Source organism: Scardinius erythrophthalmus (assembly GCF_964197995.2).
Source record: "Scardinius erythrophthalmus genome assembly, chromosome: 3".
In the NCBI taxonomy this organism is placed as follows: domain Eukaryota; kingdom Metazoa; phylum Chordata; class Actinopteri; order Cypriniformes; family Leuciscidae; genus Scardinius; species Scardinius erythrophthalmus.
In genome coordinates, this window is record NC_138223.1 from 56675472 (window position 1) to 56700406 (window position 24935).

The following is a 24935-nucleotide window of genomic DNA, read 5'->3' on the forward strand; positions in this document are numbered from 1 at the left end:
AGGGTCTTTGTTGAGGGAGGGTCTTGTCTTTTTATTCCTTGTTGAGGGGAGGGTCTTGTCTTTTATTCTTGTTGAGGGAGGGTCTTGTCTTTTTATTCCTTGTTGAGGGGAGGGTCTTGTCTTTTATTCTTGTTGAGGGGAGGGTCTTGTCTTTTTATTCCTTGTTGAGGGGAGGGTCTTGTCTTGAGGGTCTTTGTTGAGGGAGGGTCTTATTTTTTTTTCTTGTTGAGGGGAGGGTCTTGTCTTGAGGGTCTTTGTTGAGGGGAGGGTCTTGTCTTTTATTCTTGTTGAGGGGAGGGTCTTGTCTTGAGGGTCTTTGTTGAGGGAGGGTCTTGTCTTTTATTCTTGTTGAGGGGAGGGTCTTGTCTTGAGGGTCTTTGTTGAGGGAGGGTCTTGTCTTTTATTCTTGTTGAGGGGAGGGTCTTGTCTTTTATTCTTGTTGAGGGGAGGGTCTTGTCTTGAGGGTCTTTGTTGAGGGAGGGTCTTGTCTTTTTATTCTTGTTGAGGGGAGGGTCTTGTCTTGAGGGTCTTTGTTGAGGGAGGGTCTTGTCTTTTATTCGTTGTTGAGGGAGGGTCTTGTCTTTTTATTCTTGTTGAGGGGAGGGTCTTGTCTTTTATTCTTGTTGAGGGGAGGGTCTTGTCTTTTTATTCTTGTTGAGGGGAGGGTCTTGTCTTTTATTCTTGTTGAGGGGAGGGTCTTGTCTTTTTATTCTTGTTGAGGGGAGGGTCTTGTCTTTTTATTCTTGTTGAGGGGAGGGTCTTGTCTTTTATTCGTTGTTGAGGGAGGGTCTTGTCTTTTTATTCTTGTTGAGGGGAGGGTCTTGTCTTTTATTCTTGTTGAGGGGAGGGTCTTGTCTTTTTATTCTTGTTGAGGGGAGGGTCTTGTCTTTTTATTCTTGTTGAGGGGAGGGTCTTGTCTTTTTATTCCTTGTTGAGGGGAGGGTCTTGTCTTGAGGGTCTTTGTTGAGGGAGGGTCTTGTCTTTTATTCTTGTTGAGGGGAGGGTCTTGTCTTGAGGGTCTTTGTTGAGGGAGGGTCTTGTCTTTTATTCTTGTTGAGGGGAGGGTCTTGTCTTTTTATTCCTTGTTGAGGGGAGGGTCTTGTCTTGAGGGTCTTTGTTGAGGGAGGGTCTTGTCTTTTATTCGTTGTTGAGGGAGGGTCTTGTCTTTTTATTCTTGTTGAGGGGAGGGTCTTGTCTTTTATTCTTGTTGAGGGGAGGGTCTTGTCTTTTTATTCTTGTTGAGGGGAGGGTCTTGTCTTTTTATTCCTTGTTGAGGGGAGGGTCTTGTCTTGAGGGTCTTTGTTGAGGGAGGGTCTTGTCTTTTTATTCTTGTTGAGGGGAGGGTCTTGTCTTTTATTCTTGTTGAGGGGAGGGTCTTGTCTTTTTATTCTTGTTGAGGGGAGGGTCTTGTCTTTTTATTCCTTGTTGAGGGGAGGGTCTTGTCTTGAGGGTCTTTGTTGAGGGAGGGTCTTGTCTTTTTATTCTTGTTGAGGGGAGGGTCTTGTCTTTTATTCTTGTTGAGGGGAGGGTCTTGTCTTTTTATTCTTGTTGAGGGGAGGGTCTTGTTTTTTATTCTTGTTGAGGGGAGGGGGTTAGTCTTTTTATTCTTGTTGAGGGGAGGGGGTTAGTCTTGAGGGTCTTTGTTGAGGGAGGGTCTTGTCTTTTTATTCTTGTTGAGGGGAGGGTCTTGTCTTGAGGGTCTTTGTTGAGGGAGGGTCTTGTCTTTTATTCGTTGTTGAGGGAGGGTCTTGTCTTTTTATTCTTGTTGAGGGGAGGGTCTTGTCTTTTATTCTTGTTGAGGGGAGGGTCTTGTCTTTTTATTCTTGTTGAGGGGAGGGTCTTGTCTTTTTATTCCTTGTTGAGGGGAGGGTCATGTCTTTTTATTCTTTGTTGAGGGGTGAGTCATCCAACTCTTTTTAGTCTGGGGGGGGGGGGTCACCCAACTTTTGTATTCAGCTAAATGTCAAAGTAGCTTGTTTTGTGCATATTTTTCCATGTAGCTCTCTCAGTCTCGGCACCCCATCTCTAGCCGACGGGTCTAACCCAACAGAAGTCCAGTTTGGCACTGTTTATCAGTGCACGCGTGTTGCTTCGGGCATATGCACTCAGAAAAAGTGAATCATGTCAGAACAGAACACCAATTAATGTTTACCCGGCAAAGCTTTAAAGCACAAGCAAATAATGAACTTTTGTGATTGCGAATAAGTGCAGTGTCCTGTGAGTGTAACTCTACATGTGAAGTGAATGTACGTCGAGTTTTACATTTTCCATGCTTATTGTGTTTCCACAACAATGTTAGTGAGTAAATCTACTGAAATGGCCACCATAACAGTGGGTGTGATGTGTAAGATGAGAAAGCAGAGGTTAAGTCGTTTGTCATGGTTGTAAAAAAAAAACAATGGCTATCTGAACATCTTTGCCAAGCGCAAACCAGTACAGAAATAATCAATACATTATCAGGGAGGGTCATGCCATTTTTCACAATTATTTTGGAGGGTCATAGAAAATTGTATTGCTGGCGAAGGGAGGGTCAAGTCTATTTTGACTATAGATCTCAAAACTCCTCTGGTAGCCCATTAAAGGGGTGGTATAATGCCCTTTTCACAAGATGTAAAATAAGTATCTGATGTCCCCAGAGAGTGTGTGAAGTTTTAGCTCAGAATACCCCACAGATACTTTTATATAGCATGTTAAAGTTGTCACTTTTTGAGGGTGAGCAAAAACACACCGTTTTTGTTTGTGTCCCTTTAAATGCAAATGAGCTGCTGCTCCCGGCACAGGGGAACTACAGTACGTCTTGAAGTACATACTGTAAATAATGCTTTCGGGATGGTCAAGTGCAGTCTGGATGGTCTAAAAGTTGCAGATGTCCTCAGGCCTGTGTAGTGTAGTTTGTAAAGCTTACATAAATAAATAAATCAACTGTGAAAATTGGCAGAAGTTTGAGTTTCGAATGCTATTGAGAAGACTTACAAATGAGCTGATTTGTCCTTCTCAGTCTTCTAAGTCTTGAGGGGACTTCTAAGTCTTTACCAATATAAACACATTTCACTCAGGATAATAACTCTCTGGTCATTACAGTCTTTACATTCATGTGAAATGGAGGCAGAAATGAGAAAAAACTGATTATGTAGCACAAAAAAATCAGACTTATTTCTTAGTAACGATGTTTATGGTTTGATCATCAGCATAATAACAGCACAGAGTGATTTAAATAAAATACGTCTTTTTAATACATTTTAAAATAAACTTATGAAATATTAACACACAAACGGAAAACACAATATATTGTTAATATCATGTATTATTTAATGACCCCAGTCTCTAAGATCAGATCATTAATGTATTGTAAAGCCGTCATAAATGAACCCGCTCTACTGTTTAAAACCCAACTACAGTTTCACATTCATTTTTCAGACTTCTTAAGGATTATTTTAAGGCTGTTTTAAACTGTTTTTGTGAGATAATAATCATTTCAAGATCTCCCTCAACGCAATAAAACATTGATTATTTTAAAAAAGCTGCAATTTGCATGATATAAAAGTAAGACCCTCCGGTTGCACAAAAAGCAACAAAGAAAGGCCGAAGACAGAAGCACCCTAAATATTTTATCAATTTAATGGAGTGATTTCAGCTGTTCCCATGACAGATCTATAACTCCAGTTACAGCACCTTAAAAGCGTATAACTCTCATATAACTCTGATCATAACCCAGCAAATTAGACAGTTAAAGACCAATGTTATGAGAATGAAGAACTTTTCAAGGACTTTTCAAAGACTTCAAAGCTCAAAAGTATGAATATAATCCAATTTAAATGTTATTTTTTAATGTGATGACCAAATAACATTTCTTTGTTCATCCTTCAAAGATCGTCCTCAATTGTAAAACGAAATGTTTCACGATGTAGGAAAACTAACCCTTGGTGAAAAACAAACACTAATTTTAAAATGGAAAAAAGACCACTATAACCGGTAGATGGCGGCAGAGGACCACTTGTCGGCTCATTAGCCATTTCCACTCACTAATATAGTTTTTTCACAGTTTGCCTTTGATTTTGATTTTTAGACATTATCGTGTAGAACTTAGTAAACTTGCGCTAAACAAACTCATTCCGCGTTTTGAGAGATACCCTGCAGATTCTCACTACCAGTAACGTAAACACCCGTGATTGGTCATTATCTTCAACAGAAATGTCTGCTATTGGCTACGATATTTAACGCTTCAAAATTACATTGAAAATAGACACATTTGCAGCGCCATTGACAGGAATATAACAACCAGATTGCTTTTCTCTTTTATTAAACAATTACAAATTATGCTTTACACAACTATTATACAATTCGTTAATCCTGCAGTAAAAATGTATTGCTTTGCACTGAAGCGACCAGGCCGCCGCCATACCCTGTGCACTGTTCTCACTGAACAGACGGATGGAAAGCAATCTGAAGATCTTCTGACTGGAAAGGTTGAACTGAAGCTTAGTGAAAAGTCTTTGTTTGTCGTTGAAAGTGACTTGTGTTCAGGAGTTTGTCCATCAGCACTGTGACTCTCCGGTGCTGTTGTCGCTCCGCAGAGGTTTCTGTGAACGTCAAAAGAAGAATGAAGAAGCTGCAGCCACAAACACTGCATTAAAACACTCAAACACACTCACTAAAGCCCAAAATATACGTCCTTTTTTTACACATACACTAGCATATACGTTCAGTTGAATGTGTAGCCTTTCAAAGTATACTCCGTTTGATAGGGTGCGTAAACGCAGGCGGTCAACAATTGCTCTAGAAAGTTTCATCTTTGTTCAGTATCTGTGCTATTTTTCTCCAGAAGTTATGACCAATAAAAATGCCTTTGTATTCTTGTAAGGCGATACATGGCAGGCAAAAACATTGATTTTTCATGCAGAGGTCAGTTTTGAGATTTTGGGCTAGTTTACTCCTTCAATATGTGTTCTTTCAAGCTGCTATAAAGAAAACGTTGAAAATATGCATTAAGATGTTTATTTTATTACATCTTGTTTACTTGTGGCAGTAAGTTTCTCCCAAATTTACCAGGAAGTTAGCATTCCAGCGGGACACGCCGAGCTCCGTCTGTTCACTGAAGTCTGTCATGACCGGTGTCGCTGTAAAGCTCTGAGTCTCCCGCACAACGCTATCCCAAATATGGGCATTTCCTTTCTATCAGTAACCAATCGTGAATGTCCAAAGGGGGATTTAAAGCTAATGATGTGATCTCATTTAGAGCTGTTTAAATCTTTAACTGCCGTTTTCTCAAAATTATTTTTTTTTGTCATTCTCCAGTACAAACATCTCAGCCTGTGTACACCAAACTCTCCAGTTATACACTTAGCTGTGTTCTGAAGATATGTTCAGAGGGATTTGTTAATAAATCATTCCTGGTCTGATTTATGTGACATTTCTTTTAGTGTATATTTAGATTTCAAGCATATATCCTGAAATCCCTCAGAAATCTTTTTTCCCTTTTTTCATCTTGTGAGTAAACAAAATGAAAAAATAATTTTGCACATGGCTTTATCATATGTTCAGATCTATCTACTGAAAATATATGCAAAATTGCGCATATTTAATGAGATAATGCCTAATTTGCATAATTAAACATACAAATTTCAAAAACTTGTAATACATTTTTTTTATATACTTGTATAAGTAATCAACTGAGGAAGTTTCATGGTGATATCTATTATTTAACAATTTTTATCCTACTCTCCTGTAGTGTCTCGCCTTAAACTAAAGTTACGGCTCTCTCACACAAGCGGTTGTCAACGCAGACGCCTCTTGTTGTTGTTCTGTCTCTTTAGTTTCGTTTTCTACTATAATAATAATAATAATAATAATTTGTTACATTTATATAGCGCTTTTTCTGAGACCTCAAAGCACTTTACATATGGAAGGGTGGAATCTCCTCAACCACCACCAATGTGCAGCATCCACTTGGATGATGCGACGGCAGCCATATTGCGCCAGAACGCCCACCACACACCAGCTTACTGGTGGAGAGGAGACAGTGATGAAGCCAATCAGTGTATGGGGATGATTAGGAGGCCATGATGGACAGAGGCCAAGGGGCAAATTTGGCCAGGATGCCGGGGTTACACCCCTACTCTTTTTCGAAGGACATCCTGGGATTTTTTATTACCACAGAGAGTCAGGACCTCGGTTTAACGTCTCATCCGAAGGACGGATGAAACAACGGCCCGAGACAGTGCTGCTTCCTTGTGGAACAGCTGATTAGTGTGCAAAACACATTCAGTGCGCATGTGCAACCTTGCAAAAATCAGGCGGCGCACATACTCCGTACTGGTGACGAAATCTGCATCACGTAAACTGTACGCGGACCCTCGCATACGGGTAAAAACTGAAGTATACTTTGGGCTTGACGTACCTGACTGCTGTTGGACTGGCTGATACTGTACTCTTCTTTCTTCTTATGTGGACACATTCGGAGAAACAGATTGTGATACTCCGTCCTGACCTGAAGGGGGCGACACAACAGCCAACATAATTGATCAAAATTAACTGACTAAACAGTTTCAGATCAAACCCTAGTGGTCGATATGATATTACACAATTAAATGTATGCATAATTGCTGCAATGAAATGTAGATTTATGTTACATATTTCATAAATTAGACAAAATTAAGTGTAAAATTAATAATTATGCAAAAATTTATTTTAATGATTTCTGAAAGATCATGTGACACTGAAGACTGGAGTAATGGCTGATCAAAATTCAGCTTTGCATCACAAAAATAAATTATATTTTTAAAGTATATTAAAATAGAAAACATTATTTTTAATTGTAATAATATTTCACAATATTACTGTTTTTTTTTCTGTATTTTTGATCAAATAATGAGCATAATTAATTCAATTAATGAGCATAAGAGACTTAATAATTAAAAAACATTAAAAATAGTAAAGTTTCCAAAACCGGTTATGTATATCAGTTAACCACTAATTCAGAACAATAAGTATACATGGCATGAATCATGGGATTTTTCTAAATAAGGTCACCATTCACTGCCATTATAGATGAGCACAAGCTGGATTTTTTTAAATCTCTCCTTTCGTGGTCCGAAAAACAAACAAGGGCAAATGAACAACACCAGGGTGACTAAATCATGTCTGAATTTTGAGTTTGGGTGAGCTGTTAAAGTCCTGTAAGATGTGACTGAAAGTCTAAAACAAACCACTGTCACCAAACCTTCCGTGTGCCGAAGCCAATTCATCATGTGTTTTCTGCTGTCATGGTGTGTGTAAGTACCGGTTTGGACAGCAGGCAGTGCATGATGAAGATGAGCGCCCCCTGGAGGGTGTTGAGGATGGTGAAGAGGTACAACATGACTTCAGTCCCGTTCTCCTGGAAGAGGAAGAAGCCGAAGACCCACGTCCCGCCCAGAACACACAACTGAGCCACTGCGGTCACCGTAAAACTCCTACAGGGAAACACACACCCAATATAATTCATCAGAACCTCTGAGATAAAACTAAATTAAAAACTGACTCATAAAAAAATATAATCATAGCCGCGGGAACATATAGAGTTGTTGTATGAGAACGAACATATATAGGCTATTTGGGCTTTTTAGTTCAATAAACATTTTTATTTACTATTTTGTATTTTTAGTACTTAATATTTACCTCTAAATTGTGCAGCATTTATCATCTGCAATACCACGGCGTAACCACTAGATGGCGGTATCGCCCTAAATATACATTTATAAACAGTGGCTGCTGAGAACATTGTTTTCAGACATAACACTTTCATGCATTTGGCTGTAGCGACTGAGACAAATCAGACACAATTATTTACCATATGCACAAACAAATCTTTAAAAACTTTCATCCGAGAGCTGTGGTCCCAACCCCCCAGGCGGGGCGAAAGGGGCCTGGTTGCCATGGCCGCGATCAGATAGGATGTTTTTGACTCTCAGGAATGCTAACAAGTACAGGCATGAAAACGGGTCAGGGGTAAAAAAGCTGAGAAGGATGCGGCACATATATGCAAATGCCTTTCACCAACCACTTATTTAGCTGCTGTCGCATCAGTTGACATGCCATCTCAGTTCCCCTCTTTCTTTTTCTATTTTTAGCCCCCGACAGCTTTTTTGCGTTATCCATCTTTTTCGACGACAGCTCACTAATTACTCATTCCTGCTCGCACAGCACTCACGGCGCCCGCGCCCATTTTTTAAAAATAATGACATTGGCAACATCGCTGTCTGTATCTGACAGGACAGTTAACATTGTAAGCTAACTTACCTCAGGCTTGCTTTCCGACGTGCGGTTTGTTCGGCAGTGTGTCCAGTTGTCAGACTCGCGGGGTAAAAGACTTTGAAAACATTTCTGCCCTAACGTTACTCTGACTCGTATTGGCTGTCATGTTTCGGCATTAGGAATGATGATTGTTTTTTAAAGCTGCGAAGTTTATGGTAACTTTATAGCGGGTAAATGCTGGCCTCGACCACGACCCAGCATGGCCGCAACAGGCCCAGGGCATGAGGCTTCGAAGCTTCCAGGACATGTGCTCACTCCAGCATCAAGGACAACGTCAGGAGTTCAGAGACGTCATTCAACACGGACGAAGTCCCTCGCAACTTTCACCATGTGCTCTTTGTGTCCTGCCGGCCCAGAACGTGTAGGCCACAATCTGCACTCCAGCCATGAGAACAGCGACAATACAAGTTCATCCTATCTTCTTCATCCAACGGAGAAGAAACAATTGCAACTCGCACCATGACTTTTGACACTCAAGGACCCAGCAACGGACTCATTTTTCAACCACTTCAAGAATTGATCATGCAAGTATCTATTTTTATGAGGTGCGCTGAAAATTATCAGCTGATGGTTCTTTTCATACTGCAATAGATCTTGCTCCAGAGTTCTGTTTCCTGTTTCCGGTTCCACATCACTCACCCCTTTACCTATGCATGTATGTATGGATGGATGAATGTATTTATGTTTGTTTAGTGTTAATTATGTTTGTGATTTAGTTAATAAAACTTGTGCACAATTATGAATTTGATTTCTGATCCTCTGTTTGCATACAAAGTCCCTTTTACGATTTTGATTTTGTTACAGTATGCTCTAATTTCTGTACATGCTAGGGAATAATTATTTTTCAGTGACGATGAAAGATACACTTTTCTTAGAATAAATGAATAATCAAAGAGTTCATTGGAACTGATTAATTGATTGTAATATTAATTAGCTTACCTCAAAGTTAATCTAATTAACTGACCCAAATATTAATAATTAATCATAATTGGTAATTATGGATTATTATTAATATTTCCCCTTTGAGCTAATGTCTTTACATGGCTATAAACTGAGACATAATTAAAGACAACTTTTCATAAAAGTTAACATTTAAATGTCAGTTTTTGCATTATTATTGCAGGCAAATCTTGACTCAGAGAAAGCATTTTGTTACTCAAACTAGCTACATATGATGGTGGGATTAGTCACACTAAAGTAATCAGAATAAATATTGGCTCAGTATGACTAAGGGTGAGATTTCAAAACATATGATAGAGTGTTTACATACCATGATAAGAATCGTGTTTTGCGGTCGAGTCATGTGTCGTACTCCTATTTGAAAAACTAGTAGTTTTATAATTTGGTACAGTAAAAACACTTTACATTGCCAAAGCATTGACAGTTCTCTGAACCAGTGGTGTTGATCCAATGGCCAAAGGTGCTCATTCGACAACATATAAAAACATAATAATCGTTAAAGCAATTTTAAGAATAAAGGTGGAAAAATTAAAACATGTCACCTCTAGTTCCCAGGGCTATAATAGTGTATGAATGATAGTAAAATAGCACACACACACACACACACACACACCTGATCTGTTTGAGTTTGGAGAGGTCTGGATTGAGACTGGAGAATTTCTTTGCCAGTTTCCACACAGTGATGATGAAGAAGACGCAGTTGAGGATGACGATGATGCAGACGGGTGCGAAAAAACTCAAGATGAAATAACGATCCAGAGAGAGCCAACAGCTGGAATGATAAATCAGTCACATGGTTACAAACACACACACACACACACACACACACACACACACACACACACAGAAGACCTCCTGTGGATAATTCATCTTTCTTTCTCTTTCATTTTCCCTTTGACTGTATTCAAGCTGGTTCCAATCATCCAGTGTTACTTTAGTTATCTGTGATCAAATATTTTAGTTTGTAACATTTTGAATTTGTTTAAATTTCAGTTGACATTTATTTTATTTCAAGTATTTACATTTTTTTACATCTTTAGTTTTAGTTAATGCTAATACCCTGATGTCGTCATGCCCTGCCGGCCTCCTTCGCTCTTCCACAGAAAGCACAGTCAGACAGGTCTAGTGTATCTGATAACAACTTGTTGAGACTGGAACCTCACTGGCCTCATTATTGTGTGTCTCCAGAGACTCTGTGAATGATTCATCGGGATTTACAGCTTCTGAGTTGATGTTTGACCATGAAGTTTCTGAAGCCTCACAATGAATTATTGCTACGGATCAATTATTGCACATGATCATATCGACACATTTCATACACCTGATCGGCGACAGAAAGACGTGAATCTCTAGCATTTTGAATAGAGTTTACCTGTCGTTCTGGTTCAGAATGACCCTTTTATACTGAGTATTACTATATCCTTGCATTACATTAAAATATGGGTATGAACTTTATGGTGTGGGTGAACTTGACTAATTGGATTCAAAATCACACTTTTAAAAATGTACGCCATCATTTACATTATATATGTTAGTCCTCTTAGAGAGGAGTTGAGAAATCTACACAACAAAATACATCAATTTATATTTTGCTTCTTTGGAGCTGCGTTTAACCATTTTGGGGCGTCACATTATCAAAGACCTCCAAGACATTTTTAAAAGCTTTTACTTTATATAAATTTTGCATGATTTGTTTGCAAACAAGGCGATTCATCAAAAAGTTTGGCCCGTTTTGTCAAAAGGAAATCATTTGCAATTTTAATTGTGTATATCAGCCAAAAGTAAACCTTTAAATGGGTTTCATGGGGGTTTTATCTCTTAAAAAAAACAAAAATTATTTAATAGTTTATTTTACAAAAAATGTTGGGGTGGCAAGAGTGATATTTATTTCAGAGTAGGGTTATTATCGTTAACAAAAACTAAAATTATGAATTATTTTACAATAATAAAACTACAATGATGAATGAATAAGATGCCACTGATTCAGAGATCTGAGATATGCTGCGCACACACACACACACACACACACACACACACACACACACACACACACACACACTTCTACAGCTGAACAGTAGTGGGTTCAGAAACTCACTGTTGATCGGTGCCGTATCCCCGCGGATAAGAGATGGCCGAGATAATGACGATGACGAGAGGGACTCCGTATCCCACCGCATACATGTGGAGATGTTTTACTGTGGTGTGAAACACCAGCACAACCATCCGGTAGAGCTGAACCCCCTCCAGCAGCATCCAGCAGAACGCAGACAAGAAGAAGAAATGAAGCAGCCCCGCCACAATCGCACACCCAACCTGAGAGACAAACCCAGAGAGAAAACACAATAAACTACTGTGTTTTAATTGCTTGTGATTCCCTATAGAATAATAATGTAAAAAACTATTTGAGTCAACTTACAAAACTTTGCTAAGATGTTGCCTTAAAATTCCATGTTAACTTGACAATATATTTCTTGTTGAATGAACTTATCCTCTTAGAGTTGAGTCAAATTTTTAAAAAAAGTCAAAGTAATGGATTTTTTGTTGATTTTTTTAAAGTTGATTCATCTGTTATTTCCTAGTCCAGTCAGCTGTAACAAGTAAATCCAAGTAAACTGTGGGAAAACAATATTATTTTAACTTAAAAAGATGAGTTGATTAAACTTAAAAATTGAATTAAGGTGACAATTATTTTTTTTGATTTTTTTTGCCTTGTGTTAACAATGATTGAGGCAACTTTTTTCATTCCCATTTTTTTGCACATAATTAGCAATCTGATGTCAGACAGAGAAACATATCAATTGAAAACCAAATCGGTTAAATCTTTCAAGATCTTAGCAGAGGAGGATCACTTATTACTAAACAGACTGACTATATTTCTGTCAGACGTCTACAGAAGCTCTTATTGAGAATTAACAGAGGTTTAGATGTTTCGTGTGCAGTCACCATTAGGCTAAGATTTAATTTATCATATGACGAGAGTGAGGCGAGCTGACTAAGTAACTAAATTTGTCAAATTGAAATTACGTAATATTCTAAGTAATTACAACTTGAATTTTTGAATTATGTTTTTCACTGATTTAGTTAAGTTGAGTGAACAATTTTTTTTTTTTACAGTTTAACTTTTAGACTTCAAAGCTGCTATATACAGGAGATACAAGACACACACCTGATTGTGAGTGCTGGAGATCCCGCAGAGGAAGATGAGGTCTGCGATGAAGAGGCACACACTCAGATGAAGATGAATGCTGTTTCGGGTCCCTTGGATGGAGCGGCAGAACCGAAACGTCAGGATACAGAGTAATAAACAGAGCAGAGACAGAACTAAACCCACACGCGTGATCAACACCAGCTCAAGCGAGTCCTGGAGGAAAGGAAGAGGAAAAATCATCATCATTTCATCTAAAATCTGAATAAAATATGTAAAATCTCATTTTTTTTCTGGTTCACAGATGTACCTGTATGGGATAAAGGGCCATCAGCACAGCGAAACTGCTGAGATGAGAGCAGGAACACGCTGTATGAGTGCTGTTAGACCACGCCTCCTCACAGCCCCGCCCAGACCACGCCCCCTCAGCCTCATTCCAGTACACACAAGTGTAAGCCACGCCCTCAGACTCCGCCCTCTCCTGGAGAAGTGAGAAGAACCGTTTAGGAAACGAGGAGCACGTGAACACCTGCCTTAAGTTTGGAAAAGCTGTAAACTAATGCAAAACACAATGTGAGTGTGTGTGTGTGCATGAACTAAGGCGTCTTCACAATTCTCAGCTCTGATGTTGCTTCGCTTCTTCTTAAATGAAAAGCAGCACCAGGTACATGACGCACATGGTAGGTATTTTATCATTTCTACAGTCACATTTCAGAATGTCTTCAATTGAATTTTTTGAAATTCAGATTTCACACGCATTCTGTGCAGTTGTAAATCTTGTGTAAATGCATTCCGGCGCTTTAGAACGGCATTAAACAATCTCTCTAAACCCTGATGGGGAATCCAGCTAAAGTTTAGGTTTTCTGCTGGTCTAAGCAGGTCATTAGTTGAAGCAAACTGGTAGACCATTTTGGACTAGTAACAAAACAGCTACTTAAGCTTAAACTGGATTTTCAAACAGGGAATACATACTGGATTTATGTGGTAGTTTTTTTTCCATTTGTAACTGTTTAACAGTTAAGTTAGTGAGCTGTTGTGCTGGTCGGCATCTTCACCTGCTCGTGTGTAAAGATGAGCGTCACCGGCTCAGACAGCTTTTTGGTTTCTGGATTACTGACAGCGACCGTCACCACCTTCGAGTTGAGCTGATAAGTGATTTTTCTCTCTCCGCTCTCCTGCTCCTGTGATGATGTGCTCATCTTGTGCAACAGATCGCTGGATGAGTTCATATCTTTAAAACTGACCAGCGCCACAAACGCAAAACCTAAAGGAAAACCACATTCACATCTTTTCATGAATGCGCTCATGCTTTTATATGTACATATACACTATATTGCCAAAAGCATTGGGACACCCCTCAAAATCATTGAATTCGGGTGTTTCAATCACTTCCTTGTATAAAATCAAGCACTAGGCATGAAGACGCTTCTACACACACCTGTGAAAGAATGGGTCGCTCTCAGGAGCTCAGTGAACTCAACCGTGGTACCGTGATAGGTTGCCACCTGTGCAATAAGTCCATTCGTGAAAGTTCCTCACTACTAAATATTCCACGGTCAACTAGTTAGTGGTATTATAACAAAGTGGAAGCAATTGGGAACAACAGCAACTAACGTAAAATCACAGAGCGGGTCAGAAATCACCAACTTTCTGCAGAGTCAGCAGCTACAGACCTCCAAACTTCGTGTGTCCTTCAGATTAGCTCTACAACAGTGCATAGAGAGCTTCATGGAATGGGTTTTCATGGCCGAGCCACTGCATCCAAGCCTAACGTCACCAAGTGCAATGCAAAGCGTCGGATGCAGTGGTTTGGCGGTTGCCAGGAGAGCGGTGCTTGCCGGACTGCATTGTGCCAAGTGTAACGTTTGGTGGAGGGGATGAATACTGCAAGCCAGGCCTTCTCGTCCAACATCAGTGCCTGACCTCACAAAGGAGCGTCTAAAAGAATGGTTTCTAAAAATATTCCCATAAACACACTCCTAACCCTTGTGGAAAGCCTTCCCAGAAGAGTTTAAGCTGTTATAGCTGGGAAGGGTGAGCCAAATCCATTTTAAACCCTACGGATCAGGAATGGGATGTCATTAAAGTTCATGTGCATGTAAAGGCAGACGTCCCAAAACTTTTGGCAGTATAGTGTATGTGTATGTGTGTCCATGACTGTGAGTGTATTCGTACCTGGATATGATTTCCCTACAACTGTTTCCCAGTTGGTGTCGAAGAGGGCGGAGTCTGTGCTCAGAGTGACACGCCCACTGGGCGGAGCCTGACCCCGCCTGACTGCAACCTCAGCGACTGTGATTCACATGATCATACAGAACAACTGCTTAATTAAACCATCTTAATTAAACACACAGCACGTTTCATGAATAAATGTTTGTGTCTCACAGGTGTTGTGCGTCTCCATCCTGGTCACAGGCTCTTTAAGCTGAGGTCCGATCAGACGCATGCTGTTCTCCACTGTGAACAGAAACTGACTCAGCGTCTCGCCGTCAGCGATGTTCCCATCCGACAGCAGATCATCAGTGGAATTGCACAAGGTCTGTGAAATAAATCAGTGAAATTCATCAAAGCATGTACACAAACTACTATGAGATTACATCATGCAGTGTGTGTTTAACCTCGAGTAACCGCTCCGCTGTGAAATGTTCTCCCTGTGTGTTATTCAGAGAATCACAGTTGCTCTTCAACATTGACATCAAATGCTTAAACTGAAAGACAAACAGAAAACAGTCATTAAAATGTCCAGTTTGATAATCGTGATTAGACCATCATTTACAAGGTTTTGATAATGTTAATACAACATTCTCCAAGACTTATTTATACTCAATATAACATTGCTGAATGCTTTGTTGTTGTTGTTGTTGGTAATATTCCAAGAATGTTAAGGTTAACATTTCAGCAACTATAAATAACATCACAAGGGATTTTGTCCTATGAACATTTTCTGTCAAACTACGAGAACATTCATCAAGACAAGTATGTTGTTCCCAGAAGGTTTTCTGTCAACATCATGAGAATCACACATATCAAATATTAACAAAGTTATAAGAGCATTCTATAAATGTTTTTTTAAAGAACAATTTATCTTAACGTTTACAAAGCATGTTAGCTTGGCATCTAATGAATCATAATAAGAGAAGTTCACATTCTACCTTCTTCGGTGGGTGTTCTGCATCAGGCGGAGGCTTAAACTGATCACAGTCCATTTCTGTGCACAACAACATCAGGAAAGATCAAAATAAGCCAATAGCAAACACTCACCAACATCTATAAGAACAACCTAAAAACTGCATCGGTGTTTGAGTTGTCGGAAACACTAGTTAACCTATGATGCTTTTCTTGAAAATGTGTGACTTTTTCTCATTTAGGGTCATGAAAATACCAGCAAAGTGTCAACACACAATCACTGCCTTAATCAGTGAGTCATTGAATTTCGTTCAAAAAGCAGATTCATTCAGTAACGAAACACACTGTGTGTTGATCTGGGACATTGAGGCTCTCTGTTGACTACTCTGTTGACCCTACAATAGTCAAAATTATTATTTCGTGTTTTTATCACATTAAAAGAGATAATGCTATAAACAGCCAAAATTGTGTTTCGTAATAGCAGAAGGATCAGATATTTAAGCAAATCACAAGTTTTATTTTTCAAAATGTATCACTGTCTAAGTAGATAATGCCTATGAATAATGCTTTTCATTATATTAATGTCCAAATATTGCTTCCCAGATAATGTGATTTTCAGGCTGTAAAACTGAAGTAATTTCAAGGGCTGAACATATGAATACAGGATTTGAACAGAAATATTTTACAGGCCTTGGTTTTGGGACACATTCTTGATATAGACAAGGTTTGAACAAAATCTGAGACAGTGCAAAAACAACCAGTAATCCCATTTCAACCCAGAAGACTCTGACAGTGCACCTGCCCTACCTGACAAATAGCCTATGTTAATTGAAAAAAAAAATATGTATTTTATTGCCAAGACATTTACCTTTATCTACTGGAATAGAGCTGTGTAAATATTGCATAAGGCCATCCTCAAGCTTACAGTCGGCTACTTGTATGACACTCCATCTGACACGATTTCTGTTCAGCAATGAGCGATTGTTGTTATGCACTGGGCTAACTTTTGCAGGTTTTAAGTTGCGGGTGGTTAACGTTACAGTTACTGTGCTGTAACTTTGGCTATGTTCACTGCATATTGCACAAATGAACGTGCCATAACGGACATGCAATACTAACATTACATTATCACACCAAGTACTCTCAGTCACTAATGGCCCTTTCAGACAGGACGCAGAATGCGCTGTGCTACGACACCCATTTATTTCAATAGCTTGCGCCGCGCGAGGACGTTTTGTTGCTCGGTCGACCATAGCGGAGCACAGCATTGGCGAGCTTGCGCACACGCCACGGTCAAAGTTAAAAATAGTTCGACTTTTGCCAGTGACGATTACCCGCGCGGCCAATAAAAACAGGGCATCCAAATCACTCTGTATCTGAAGGGCTTTATTTCTCCATTTAATAAACAAACTATTCAGTCAGATAGTTATTTGTTGTGAACGAAATACAGTCAAACGAAAGTACTTTTCAAACCTTAAAAAACAAAACATCAAAATTCAAGCATTTTCAAGGATTTCAAGCACCCGTACGAACCCTGTCATCTATATCTGACAGAGGGGAAAGACAGCATTTGGCATGAATTATAATTTTAGTATACTTTTTAAACTGATTACAGTCCATTTCTGTGCACAACAACATCAGAGATCAAAATAAGCCAATAGCAAACACTCACCAACGTCTATAAGAACAACCTAAAAACTGCATCGGTGCATCTAAAATGAAGCCAATAATAGTTTGGCCTGCTGCTACAACACTCACCGGTGCATTTTGACTGGTTGTTGCCGTAGTTACTGTAACCCTTGTGACATTCGCAGGTGTAGCCGCCTGGATGATTTTTGCACACTGCATTTGTGCCGCAAACATCTGGACCTTTACACTCATTGATGTCTGTGAGAGAGAGAGAAAAGATGAGTAAGAGAACATTCTCTGTGCTGTTCGAGTTATTTTAAAATAGTCTAGGTTATGGGAAGATGTGTTGTCCCATCAAAATGACCATATTTTAAGTTGGCGGGTCAATTTGACCCATTTAGATTTTTTTGAGTTGTCGGAAACACTAGAAATTCAATGACTCGCCTTAATCAGTGAGTCATTGAATTTCGTTCAAAAAGCAGATTCATTCAGTAACGAAACACACTGTGTGTTGATCGGAGACATGTAAGCTCTCTGTTGACTGTTAACCCCAGTGGAAAACACTGTGTCTGCTCGTCCCCAAGTGGAGAAATACACTCGTAAGAGCTAGGGATGCACCGATATGAACATTTTGCCCGATACCGATAACCGATAAATTTGCCGACAAAATTAATTCCAAATTTTTATATAATTTTCAAGAGCCTGATTACAAGTGACAGGACTGGACTGTTCTTGCCGACACCTACACTGGTCTCAAGCCAGCCACCTACACATCCCTCTCAAACCTCCTTTTCATGGTCCTTCGAGCCGGAGCCATTGACGACCAGTGGAGATGTCCAGTGACTCCTTGCCTTCGTTACTTCAGCGTCCTCACCGCCAAACCCCGCGTTCTGTACGCTATGATGACTACGTCATGGAATATGGTCAGCGGCCACGACCTCCTGCTGAAGCACCAGAGCACAGAGCTATTGAAGCTACTACTCTAACCATGTGTCACATCTACAGAGTTCTTGCGAGCCAGTACGATCCTCTTGGCTATATCCTCCCCTACACAACAAGAGCCAAGATCATTGTCCAGCACCTGTGGGAAAAGGCAAGAGAATGGGATGACCCAAACCTTCCCCACAACATCCTAGAAGCCTGGCTTTCCTGGGAAGGAGAACTCCCTAATCTCTCCTCAATAGCACTGCCCCGTTGTCTCATCCATTGGACAGTAGACACCCCCTCAGCCATCCAAGACCTGCACATCTTCTGCGATGCGTCAGAGCAGTCTTATGGCGCAGTCGCCTACATGCACACTGATGAATACGTGAATACGTATATCCTTCCTAATGGCGAGGTCCCGTGTTGCGCCCAAAAAACAACTATCTATTCCTCGACTTGAACTGTGTGCAGCCCTCATTGGAGCTCAACTTGTTCAACCTCCTCCAAACAGAGCTCACCCTCAACATCAGACAGGCAACTTTATGGAGTGACTCTACCACCGTCCTCTATTGGCTTCTCTCAGACTCATGTCGCTATAAGGTCTTTGTTGGAAGCAGGGTGGCTGAAATCCAGGAACTCACCAAAAGCCAGGAATGGCACTATGTGGATTCCCAGAACAACCCAGCTGACGATCTGACGACCAGCCTTGCAGGTGGAATCAAGGACCTGCCTTCCTCCTGCAACCCGCTGATCTGTGGCCAACTAACCCCACAATAGATCAGGCCGAAGATCCTATAGAGCTACGTAAGCCCAGTTTCTGTGGTGCCGTATTTCTTGGCCAAAATCCCTCCATCTCTGACCCTACCCAGTTCACCACCTTTCAGGATCTCTTTGACTCTACCGCTGCCTCCCATCATGGGGTGGCAGAGGCTCCTGCAACACCATCGGCAGCAACCTACCTTGATGCAGAGATTGCCATCCTAAGACACACCCAGCTGGATTCCTTTGGAAATGATATAGCATGCCTTCAGACCCACAAACTGCTTTGTCGTAACCTTCCACCTACTCGAATGAGACCTGACACTGGATCTAGTTCCGGATCAATGGAGAGAAGACGACTGTCATGTGGAAGGGGTTTCCCTGATCTTACTAGAGATCTAAAAACTGCATCGGTGCATCTAAAATGAAGCCAATAATAGTTTGCTCTGCTGCTATAACACTCACCGATGCATTTTAACTGGTTGTTGCCGTAGTTACTGTAACCCTTGTGACATTCGCAGGTGTAGCCGCCTGGGTGATTTTTGCACACTGCATTTGTGCCGCAAAAATATGGATCTTTACACTCATTGATGTCTGTGAGAGAGAGAGAAAAGATGAGTGAGGGAACATTGTCTGTGCTGTTCGAGTTATTTTAATATAGTCTAGGTTATGGGAAGATGTGTTGTCCCATCAAAATGACCATATTTTAAGTTGGAGGGTCAATTTGACCCATTTTGATTTTTTTGTTGTTGTTGTTGTTGTTGTCGGAAACACTAGTTAACCTATGATGCTTTTCTTGAAAATTTGTGACTTTTTTCTTTTAGGCCTTGTCCACACTACTACCACACACTATATTTTTCTCTCCATTTTGGCCTTCCGTCCACACTGAGACGGCATTTTTATTAATGAAAACGAAGCTTTTTGAAAATACACTCCAAAGTGGATACATTTGAAAACGCCGTTTTCACGTTGTAGTGTGGACTGTGAAACCGGTGGTATTTAAAAACGATGACGTAAATTTAGTCATGTGACGCATATTGTACCAATAGATATTCATGTTTATACCAGTATTGTGCCTGTTATGTGCCGTTCACTTTCACACTGCTGCTAAAAATATTCTACATTGCACACTCTTCATATCACAGTCCTGCAAAGATGACAGAATTTACTCACATTTGCTGTCCTGCGGCAATACATGAGAGCAGTTTTAGCGTTTTAGACCAAACATATGCTGACTGCGACCTGGACCGCAACAGTGAATGCTGAGATATTTTACTAAATAAAATTATCCTGTCAGAAGAATTGCGCGATAGCTTCATTATTTATTTTTCCATCTGAATCATATCAGTGATCTTTTGAGGGGTTTTACGCATGCGCAGTAAAGGTGAATTTAGCGTTTTCAGGCGTTTTTCTCATCCACACTGAAACGTCCGAAAATGCTCGTGTGGACGGAGAGCGTTTATAAACAAAAATGCCGTTTTCAAATGTATCCGGATTAATGTAGATGTAGCCTTAGGCCCCGTCCACACTACTGCGTTTTCGTTTAGAAACGGAGAATTAAAACGAATACGATCTCCGTCCACACCAGCGTTTTAGCTGCGTATTAGAATTGATCTCCGTCCACATTAAAACGAAAAACGGGTCGGCAGCGTTTCTAAACTTCTCCGTTTTGGGTCTCCGTTTTTGCCGTTTTAGTGTGGACGGGAGGTGCAAACGTAGCAAAAGGTCTCCGTTTTTAAACGAAAACGCAGTAGTGTGGACGGGGCCTTAGGATCATGAGAATGCCAGCAAAATATCACCACACAATCGATTTCTAAATGAGTGAGTCATTGAATTCCATTCAAAACGCAGATTCATTCAGTAACGAAGCACACTGTGTGTTGATTTTATATAATTTTATATAAAGTTTAGCTTATACATTAAGTCAGCATGATGAACTGAAAATATTGTGTCTCTTATGATAAGCTGCTTTTTACCATGTTTTCTAAGTGCTAAATGAATAATTGTAACTGTAGACATGTTCAAATAAGATGGACTCCTCAATCCCACAATCCTCTCTCATACCATAACACGGTCCTGTTTCGGTGATCCTTCCAAACCCATAATTACAGATGCATAGGTAACTTCCATCTGTATTTACACAATTGGAGTTCTCTTCACACACACTCGTTGCACACTCATCCACATCTGCAAAAGAGAAGGAAACATGGTATTACAAAGTTAGAAGACTAGATCACAACAATTATTAAAAAAAATTACTGACATATAGACATCAAAACGTCATTACAATCATACTTTTGCACTATAATTCAATTAAATCACAAGTTACTTTACCAACACATTTGTTATTAACAAATTTATATCCAAAGGCACATCCACTACATGATGGCAGAAGGAGACCTGGGAAGAGAAAGAAAATGCAGCATTACTCATGTAATATATTCGTATGTTGCTGTCTACACAATGCTGAACATCATTGTGTATGCAGCCAAACCGCATTGATTATAAATCTGACTAAGCATGCTGTGGAAAACATACAAAAATCTTACTATATTTGTGTCTGTGCTTTAATCCTCCTGGCTTTTGATGCACGCGCTCGATACATTCCTCCACAGAAACGCGCGTTATCACAATTTAAAATTTAAAGGTCCCATGACATGGATTTTTGTATTATTTTATTATGTTTCCTGGGGTGCCCTTGTTAATATGTTTTTAAGATCAAAAACTGTAATAATTTAGAAATAAAAGGCATATTTCCTAGCCTGATTTTAGCCTCTGATTTGAATGCTCTGTTTGAAGGGGCGTGTCTGCTGAGAGACTTCAGTGTAAACGCCCACTGCTGTGATTGGCTGCTGTGAGACTTCAGTGTAAACGCCCACTGCTGTGATTGGCTGCTGTGAGACTTCAGTGTAAACGCCCACTGCTGTGATTGGCTGCTGTGAGACTTCAGTGTAAACGCCCACTGCTGTGATTGGCTGCTGTGAGACTTCAGTGTAAACGCCCACTGCTGTGATTGGCTGAGAGACTTCAGTGTAAACGCCCACTGCTGTGATTGGCTGCTGTGAGACTTCAGTGCAAACGCCCACTGCTGTGATTGGCTGAGAGACTTCAGTGTAAACGCCCACTGCTGTGATTGGCTGCTGTGAGACTTCAGTGTAAACGCCCACTGCTGTGATTGGCTGCTGAGAGACTTCAGTGTAAACGCCCACTGCTGTGATTGGCTGCTGTGAGACTTCAGTGTAAACGCCCACTGCTGTGATTGGCTGCTGAGAGACTTCAGTGTAAACATCCACTGCTGTGATTGGCTGCTGTGAGACTTCAGTGTAAACGCCCACTGCTGTGATTGGCTGAGAGACTTCAGTGTAAACGCCCACTGCTGTGATTGGCTGCTGTGAGACTTCAGTGTAAACGCCCACTGCTGTGATTGGCTGAGAAACTTCAGTGTAAACACCCACTGCTGTGATTGGCTGCTGTGAGATTTCAGTGTAAACTCCCACTGCTGTGATTGGCTGCTGTGAGACTTCAATGTAAACGCCCACTGCTGTGATTGGCTGACATGCTTGCATATGAAATAGCTAGCATTACATGTGGAACTCTCTCAAATACTTTTACTATTACAGCTATTATACATTTTTACTATTACAGCTATTGAGATTAACGAATCGTGATACGTTTTTTTAAGTATTTAGATCTATTCCCATCACATAAAAGTTTGCAGTGATGAGCATTGAGCAGATGACAGCCTGTTGATCGTGTGAATGAAGATCTTATCATTGCAACACAGTTTCTGCACTCTGACTAAAGATTTCGGCAATGCAAACATGAGGTAAGTACAGTAAGAGCTTTGTTGTGCAGTGTAACAGCGTCACTGATTTCATAACGAGTTTTGGCAAGTGTCCAGATAAACTCGCGCTGTGTAATTGACAGCTTGGGCGATCGGAAAGGGATTGTTCTTTGATCGCTTTCTGTATATATATTAATCACAGTTTAAGTACGATTATTTTCATCCAACTAAGGGAAACTACATGCAGTTGATCGTTTAGTCACTGGCTTGATTTACTGATGCATAAACAGTACTGAATGATTTTGAGAGAAAGATTATCTGTCTGAACTTGAACAATTACACATCAGAAATTCACATAACCCACTGGTTCTTCAGAGGCTCGGATGAAGGAACTAAACAAATACCTTTGTGTTCATTTGTTCATCCAAACACTGAGCAACTGCCATGCTCCGCTCATTTGCAAATTCTCTTTGCGGGCAAAGCAGAGAAAGGGGAGGAAACCTTTCCCCTTATGACGACATAAAGGGAAGATTCTAATTTTCTCCCTCCTGAGCATTCATTTTCTCAAAAAATACCCAGGGCTTGGTTTAAACCTAAATGTCTAGCCACTGGGGGACCATAGGCAGGCTAGGGAAACTCATATTAAGGTTAAAAAACCGCATAAAGTGAAATTTTCATGTCATGGGACCTTTAACTGCCATTACAATTAACCGCCACACTGATTTATATTCGTCTCTATTTCTTGAATAAATAATTTTTTATGAGTTTGAATGAATATCTTAATCGATTTTGCTCATCTGAATCTACTCAAAACGCAGAGAAGCTGAAATCTAAATGGTAAGATATTGCTAAAGTCGCATTTTATTTTATTGCATTTTAATGTTTGTAAAATTGCAGCTTTCACCATATAGCCTACATGTAGTTTCGTTTTTTTTATTATTATTTTTTTTTTATAGTGGCACTTTGACTAAACTATATTTTGTTCTCTCACCTGTAGGGCAGACAAAAAAAATATATATCTTTGAACCTTGCGCTATAATTATACGATCATATTTGTATAAGCTGGCATTGTTGTAACTTGCTTTTTGCCTGACAACAGAAGTCATAAAGAAATATTACTGTTTAAACACAAGCTTTGTCGACATGTGACAAGTCAAAACTATTTTCTGAAATAATCGTTGACAGAGCTAATATACAAACTCCATGTGAGGGACAGCACGCCCTGAAGAGTCCCTGAACAGAACTGGAAAATCAAGCAAAGATCCGAGTAAGTGGGGTGGCTTTAGTGGTCGCGAACATGTGCTGGATTTGTGTGGGTTATAACTTAAAAATTACACGGACACTATTTCCTCATTAATCGGTATTCACTCTCCACTGATTTATGGATCGGTGTTGGTGCACAACAAAAGGCAGTTTCGATCTAACAACGGAAATCGTCGATCTTAAAGAAGTATTTGTTTACTTACTGTTTTTAATACCGTCTCTGACACGAAGCTTTAGTCTGACTATTAATATAACTTCCCTGCGTCAAAAATGTATCCCCCACACACACACGTGCGTGAAGAGTAAAACTTTTCACTCACCCATAAGAAGTAGGCCTACCCATTTCAGCTCCATGTTAGGAAGCACCATAAACAGCTGCTTTTATTTTTTTTAAGGTTCGTGATATACAATTCCCAAAGAAAATCAGACTCCAGGTGACCATTACTTCCTTGTAATTCTGAGGTAGAATTACAAGGGATCCTGAGATATAGTCCAACCACAAGGTGTCCCTCCTTCCTTCCCTTTATGATTCATCTTAAACTGATTTAAGAATGGGCATTAAAATGATAAACAGCATGACAATTAAATGATTAAAATATTGGCCATCCCTTTTATTTTGTATATTATGCTTCTATTGCTCTCCTCATTCGTAAGTCGCTTTGGATAAAAGCATCCGCTAAATTAGTAAAATGTAATGTCTGGTCCTCCCAATTGGTTGTAAATTAAATTATCATTGCAAAACATTAAACAAACAAATTTGCTCTTTAACTATAAAGTCCAACCTCTCTCTCTATATGACACTGGAATTCCATAATGATGTTGTTAACAGATTCAAACGTACTTAATTTTGCCAATATGGTAATACAAAATTAATGAAATACCTGGGTCCAGGTCTAGATGAAGTCCAAGTATGCTGTAGAGAAAATCATTTATAATCAGAGCTTTTAAAATAGCTTATACATATAAAATAACAATGAAGCAATAATATTTGGTTTAAATAAAGTATCAAAAGCAAGTAATCATAGAACAACACTGTTAAAATACATAATACAA

General features: G+C 39.8%; 1 protein-coding gene across 1 annotated transcript; it reads right to left on the reverse strand.

Annotated features, from left to right (window-relative positions):
• Positions 1-3496: 3496 nt before the first annotated feature.
• On the reverse strand, positions 3497-24425 carry LOC308687482 (adhesion G protein-coupled receptor E5-like). The gene is made up of 17 exons (XM_081360054.1): positions 24203-24425; positions 21170-21235; positions 20900-21022; positions 19301-19429; positions 17282-17410; positions 15550-15605; positions 15016-15105; positions 14783-14936; positions 14573-14689; positions 13453-13661; positions 12708-12878; positions 12419-12613; positions 11348-11565; positions 9866-10024; positions 7280-7451; positions 6398-6487; positions 3497-4580 (listed from the first exon to the last, which is right to left on the reverse strand). The coding sequence occupies exons 1-17, from the start codon at positions 24249-24251 to the stop codon at positions 4536-4538; spliced, it is 2172 nt and encodes a 723-aa protein (XP_081216180.1). The 5' UTR covers positions 24252-24425; the 3' UTR covers positions 3497-4535.
• Positions 24426-24935: the final 510 nt, after the last annotated feature.